This window comes from Osmia bicornis, chromosome 4, assembly GCF_907164935.1.
Source record: "Osmia bicornis bicornis chromosome 4, iOsmBic2.1, whole genome shotgun sequence".
Lineage (NCBI taxonomy): Eukaryota > Metazoa > Arthropoda > Insecta > Hymenoptera > Megachilidae > Osmia > Osmia bicornis.
Genome location: NC_060219.1, coordinates 12,494,800 through 12,501,080, shown reverse-complemented (window position 1 = coordinate 12,501,080; position 6,281 = coordinate 12,494,800). Strand labels below are relative to the sequence as shown.

At 32.1% G+C, this 6,281-nt stretch overlaps 2 protein-coding genes across 5 annotated transcripts; one reads left to right on the top strand and one right to left on the bottom strand.

Moving 5' to 3' along the window:
- Positions 1 to 36: 36 nt before the first annotated feature.
- Positions 37 to 1,776, bottom strand: LOC114882768 (gonadal protein gdl). Of its 4 annotated transcripts, XM_029199782.2 has the most exons (3): positions 1,512 to 1,776; positions 521 to 625; positions 37 to 421 (listed from the first exon to the last, which is right to left on the bottom strand). In XM_029199782.2, the coding sequence occupies exons 1-3, from the start codon at positions 1,522 to 1,524 to the stop codon at positions 72 to 74; spliced, it is 468 nt and encodes a 155-aa protein (XP_029055615.1). In that variant the 5' UTR covers positions 1,525 to 1,776; the 3' UTR covers positions 37 to 71. The 4 variants fall into 4 exon arrangements, with proteins under 4 accessions (XP_029055615.1, XP_029055612.1, XP_029055614.1 ...); XM_029199779.2 differs by having other exon boundaries at positions 37 to 625; positions 1,512 to 1,772; XM_029199781.2 differs by lacking the exon at positions 1,512 to 1,776 and adding an exon at positions 978 to 1,069 and having other exon boundaries at positions 37 to 625.
- Positions 1,283 to 5,889, top strand: LOC114882759 (protein SMG5). The gene is made up of 8 exons (XM_029199762.2): positions 1,283 to 1,365; positions 1,979 to 2,201; positions 2,281 to 2,442; positions 2,540 to 2,808; positions 2,894 to 3,074; positions 3,166 to 4,873; positions 4,954 to 5,289; positions 5,371 to 5,889. The coding sequence occupies exons 1-8, from the start codon at positions 1,292 to 1,294 to the stop codon at positions 5,436 to 5,438; spliced, it is 3,021 nt and encodes a 1,006-aa protein (XP_029055595.1). The 5' UTR covers positions 1,283 to 1,291; the 3' UTR covers positions 5,439 to 5,889.
- The last annotated feature ends 392 nt before the right edge of the window (positions 5,890 to 6,281 follow it).

Below are 6,281 nucleotides of genomic sequence, written 5' to 3'. Positions count from 1 at the left end.
AAATTACAAATATGTAACTAAAAAAATATTGGAAAATTGTTTTTGTACAGTTTTTTATGTTACAATTAATATTAACTTGGAACTTCCATTTTGCTTAGTCTAATTATAAAGTCGCACAGTCTCATTTGTACTTGGATTTCTATTGGATTATTTGTGACATAAAATCCAGGTACTCCAGCTTTTTCTAAAATACTTTGTTGGTCTGCTACTTTTTGATCTAGTTGTAAGACCAGTTTCATATCCAGTTGTTTTAATTCATCCTTGTGTTTTTTGTATAATGCTGTTTTCATTGCAGTCCTTTCTTCTTCTGTGGATATTGATGATAAGGATGATTCTTGCATTTCAATTTTTTGTTGGTTCAATAATTGAAGACGCTGTTGGAAAAGATGTTTTTCCGTAACATGTTGAATTTCCATTAATCCTTTAACAATTTCAAAGATTGTATCATTTAATAAAGAATTAGCTAAACCAGATAATAATTCATAAGGAAGACGCATTTGATATTTTGCAGGAAGTTCACCAGCCATATGTTGAAGCTGTTCTACTAAAAAATAAAGTTTTCTCTGAAGATCCTGTGGAGTTGGAGCAGGAACATCCATTGCTTTGTCATCAGGAAACACAAAACCTAAGCAGCAAATTATACATATGCTAATATCATAATGTAATTTTTTTATAAATGTTGTTTAAGTTGATAGTAAAAGAAAAGATAATTATATTTATATTTATATATATGTATGTATGTAACAAATTAAAAACAAGGTTAAATTTAGAACAATTACTTTTTATTGATGTTTCATGCTTATAAACTTCTTAAAATAAATTTATTTTGTGTTTTCAATATTTTATTATTAAATGAATTAAAATATTGTTTACAATCCACCGTTCGTGGATATTAAATGTAATGCATATGCATTTAAGCATGTTTTCTCATGGTATATTATAATAAATTAAAAATGAATGAAAGACGAATAAACAACCTGTTATTTTCAGTTACTAAATTAAATTTTCCCAATTTTCATCATGGATTCAAAGCGTTTTGTTTGGCAACACTGTTGCGTAGGATTTCCAGATTATATTTTCCTACCTACACGACAATCATAACTAAACCATATGTGCGTGTGCGTATGTATAATTGTAGTAAACTCCGTTTGCAGTTTGTGGGAGGTTTTTGGAGTTAGGTGAGGGCGAATGTCGAATTTTCTTACTGTGGGTCGAAGATGCGCGTGTCAGGAGACCGCGGGAAAATGAATAATGACGAAGTGGCCAGGAAGTAAAAAATGATCGAATCAAAATGAGGAGAACGTACAACACTGCAGCAGATGTCCGAACCACTGATTGTCTCGAACAAACGAGACGTTTACACAAGTAATATTTAGCTACAGTCGTCTTAGGATGTTTTTTCTCATACATATGTTGTACATATTAAAACGAATTTAGAATTTAGAAAAATTCTTTCCGATGTTACTAGAACGTCTGAATTCATCTTTCGAACATAACCTATATTTACATACCATAATCTTCCATTGGCGCGCTTTTATACGAAGCCTTTCTGTACTAATCAAAAAATTTATCCGATAAAATATTGGCAGTTTATATATACATTATAAATAATTTATTTAAATGTTAAACTAAATAAACCATACATATGAAAGCGATTTATACATATATACGGATAATGTATTATAATATCAGAAAATGTGAGAAGTTTCATAGTGTAATTTTAACCACATTTCTTACTTTAATGGTTATTTGCAGGATTAATATATTTTTTTAATTTGTTATGAAAATATTTTTGTCATGAATTTACATTGAAATATGCTAATTTATTTGAAATATGCTAATAAATGTTATATAGAAAATATATAATTTTCGATTTATATAACATGTGCTTGAATCAGAAGCAATTATACGAAATTTTGTAATAAATGCGAACCTTTTATAAAGATTGTATAATTAATAAGAAATGTTTGATTAATAGGGGTATAACAGATATTGCCAAAAGATTAGATGAACAAAAAAGTCGTGCATTAACAATAACAGATTTATTTACCCCTTCAGGGGAAACGTTACGTGGAAAGTTGAAAGATTATTGTGTGAGATTGATAACCAAAGATCCTGTTGGATATGCACGTAAAACCGAAGAATTATTATGGAGAAAGGCATTTTATGATATTGTCTATGTATCTAAAAAATTGCGAAAGGTAGTAGTTTTGTACATTGATTATAATTTCTGTTCCATTGTCATTTTCATAAAGGTTGTATTTTCAAATTTGATTACAGGGCAACACGTGGACTGAGGCAGAAAAAGCAATGTTATGTGTTCATTTGGCAGTAGGGATTGGTTTTTATCATCATTTAATATTGAAGGTGCAATTAGAATATAATTTAGATCTAGTTGGTACTATTGATTTTGCATTCATGCAAAATGAAACTAGATCAAATGTAAGCCCAACATCTTTACTATATCACATGTCAATTAAAAGTGAATACCACATTTAATGAAGGTAACTTTATTCTTTGTTTTTTGTATTTCATATAGGCAAAGAGTAAAACAAGTCAATCTAAGCATCACACCGAAGAAGTGAAACACTGTGTTATGCGTTTAATTCATAGAAGTTTGGTATGCCTTGGGGACTTAGCTAGATACAAATTAGAATTAGATCCATATTGGGATTCAATGATAGCAAACAGATATTATAAAATGGCTATAGCAATTGATCCAAATATTGGAATGCCGCACAATCAATTGGGTACTGTAGCAGGGAATAAAAATTATGGCCTTGATGCTGTGTACCATTACATGAGATGGTTGGAATAATTTTTTAATATTTCATACTTTCTGCAGTAACTGGAAAATATCATTACAGTACTTAATAATGACTTCTTTTTATAGTGTTTTGTGTACTGAACCATTTGAAGGTGCAGAAGGAAATTTAAAAAGAGCTATTGTTACACACTCGATTTGTACCGATGAAAAATGTCCTACACACATGTGTGTATCCAGATTGTTTTCTTTGCTACAATTATGGGATTATGATGTACCAAATTCTGATAGAATAAATCAAGAATGTCAGGTATGCGAATTAATAAATATTAATAATTGAATTTTTTGGCACCTTATTTATGCAGCCGTTTATAAAATTCAATACTGTTTTATTTTTACAGGATCTTCTGACTAATATCGAAACTTGCTTAAGTGTAGAACAACCAGAAGCTGGCAATACAAAATACAATGAAAAGGAATGCAACATTGAAGTATATCTTCAGAACTGCAAAAATGGACAAACAAATTACTTAACAGATGATATGATATTCAAAATTGTAGCTATATGCTTAATGTCTATTTCAAGATTAAAAGCGAAAGAATCAAGTGAGGTACAGGGTGTAGTAGCTATAACTTTGGCAATATTATCTCAACTAATGCAATTTACAATAACAAGATTACAAGAGTCTTTTATAGACTTGCCATTGCCAAACATAGAATTAGATATAAACTTGAAGGATAACGAACGCAATAGTGAATCTATAAATGTTGAAGAAAAGATTAATCTAAAGCAATCGAATTCAAATGAAAATAATAATAAATCTACAATTATAAATGACAATAAAACATGTGAAAAAGGAAGTGCAGAAGATAACGGAGATGTTCATAATGGTACACGGAAAATTCGGGAGAAACCTAAAAGTTTACTCACGAAGCTTCGACGAAGAAAACGAAAAAATAGCAGTGAATCAGATGCGAGTGACGTTGATCATACAACTTCTAGCGACGAAATAAATTCTGATATATCTGAAACGGAAGATGATATATTGAGCGAAGAAAATGTTTTATCGGATGATGCGCTGTCTGAAGATGTTACGGACGATGAAGGGACGTGTGTAGAAAGAAATGAAGAAACTGCTGAAAATTCTGAAACAAAGAAATTAAATGGACATATAGAAACAAAAACAGAAAGTGAAATTTCTGATACAATTAATGATCATATACAAAATGGTGAGCAAATACCCGATGATCAAGTAGATAAAAAACTGAATGATAAAGATTCGGTAACTAATTCCGGCAGTACAGTAACAATTAGTTCGAATAATATATTGGAAGAAAATGGTGAATCATCGGATAGAATCATGTATGTTGCTCAATTAAAAAAACAAAATTTGAAACCAGATGAAGTATTGAAAATTTTAATTGGAAAAGAAATACTCGCATCTATTAAAATATGTTGTGATTGGTTAAGAAGTAATCCAGATATTATTAGAATATGTGGAAAAAGCTCGCGTACTTTATTGAAACGCGTTACAATTTTATTAAATTTGATTAATATAAATGCGGATGCGTTGTTGAAAAACTGTAAGGATGACGGTATGATTTTATCAAGTGTCGATAAATTAATGGAATGTGTTAAAGTAATTCCATTGCCGGAGGACATTGATTTGAGAGGTTTAAATCTTTTAGAAGAATCCCACAAATCTCTTAATTGGAAAATGCTGCATAAACATAAAATTAATAAACGGGAAGAGACTGTGTTAAGAGTGCTAAAGTTGATTGAATTTGGGCATTTTCTTAGCTCTGTAGAAGATGCTGGTGTAAAATATGAACAGACAAAAGAGTTATTTGTAACTATTGATTTAAATGCTTCTAATTCAGGAAAGGGTAGTGGCAAAGATTGGGAGATGGATCATTCACGAGGAAAGTTAATGAGACATATGGGAAAGTTATGGTTAAAAGCAGAAGTTAGCGCTTTAGAGACTCGTTTAAGATCTCGACTGATGTCTCCTTACCTTGTACCTGATCATGAGGCTTTATCCAAGCATACACCAGCTCTTAAACGTTTGGTGTATGCTAAGAAATTTATCGTTGTGATTCCTAGCGTTGGTAAGTAGAATAGGAGTTACAAAGATTTACAAAGATTTTATATGTTTTATGCGTGTTGTTTGATTAATGGTTGTTTTTAGTTGTTTCTGCATTGGACGAAGTAAAACGCGTCAGTGGCCGGGCAAGAGAAGCAACACGCTGGTTAGAAACTCAATTAAAACGGGGTTCGAGATTTTTACGAGCTCAAAGACCACACGAGCGTTTAGCTCTACCATTTATAAAAGGACCAAGACCAAAGGATAAAGAAGCGTGGTTATTTTTTCAAATTATAGAATGCTGTCACTACCTTACTCAACAAACAAAAGTTGGTATGACGAGTGATGCAGAAACACCAGTTGTAACATTATTAACCGGTTGCAATCCAGATGATAAAAAAGTTCTCACCTTCAGCCCTGAGGGATTGGCAAAAAGTGCAGGTATTTCTTTCGTGTCATAATTAGTTACTTTAGAATCATATGAAATATACCATAATTGATTGTATCATCAATTGATTATAGGTGTCAATATTGAATATATTGAGTCATTTCATACAAAGTGGAAAGCATCAAGTAAAAGTCATGGTTGAACATATTTGGCTAACGAAGATGATCATCTGCTGCTTCCTCATACTGAAGTGAAGGTAAAAGAGTTGGGCCCTTCTTGAGAGCTGCAAATACGGTGAGATACAGCATTAGCTGAGCGGGCGAGTCAGAGAGGGCTGGAAACCCAGAAAGGAAAATCGACGGTTCTCCTGCAATACAGCCAGTGGAATTAATATTTTTTTCCATGGACGAATTCTTAACAATAAAATGGTTTTGCTTTTAATTACTCGTATGGTCTTTTATGTTTAAAAAAAATTGTATTTTTAGGTAAATTTTTTTCAATAAAACTAAATGTCATTCAAGTTTTTTCAAATGTGAAAGAATTCCATGGGAAAACAAATGAAACTATAAACTAAATGTGTGTAGCGTTAAAAATGTGTGTTCTTTAATTATAATTAATTTTTATTGAGATAAAAATAAATCGTGTTATCAGTTTGTCAGAATAATAAATTTAAGGGGGTAGACCCAGTACGTGACGTCACCGATTCGGGACGGAGCGTGCTGCATTGAACCTTCCTCTTTCGAATGAGCCCTCACCCAGCCTGAAATACTCTCATACATATAAGAACGAAAAGCGAAAAGTCCCGGACCACTTTTTAGGCCCATTTTTGCCGGTAATGTCACCTCGCTGCATTACCCTAGTCTCATACTTGTCCGTACTTTTAAATCTCACACTCTTTCTGTACTTTTAAGTCCACTCATCTTACTCACTCCTTTACATCCCCCTTTTAGTCGCCTCTTACGACAGGCAGGGGATACCGTGGCCGTATTCTAAGCCCCCCGAGCCACAGGGGATTATACCTAAGTACCTGATACCACAGCACGAT

Bases quoted from the DNA above. Each gene is read 5' to 3' on its own strand.
- LOC114882759 (XM_029199762.2), top strand. From the start codon at position 1,292: ATGAGGAGAACGTACAACACTGCAGCAGATGTCCGAACCACTGATTGT. The intron at 3,075-3,165 runs GTATGCGAATTA...TTATTTTTACAG, and splicing joins GAATAAATCAAGAATGTCAG to GATCTTCTGACTAATATCGA. The intron at 4,874-4,953 runs GTAAGTAGAATA...GGTTGTTTTTAG, and splicing joins CGTTGTGATTCCTAGCGTTG to TTGTTTCTGCATTGGACGAA.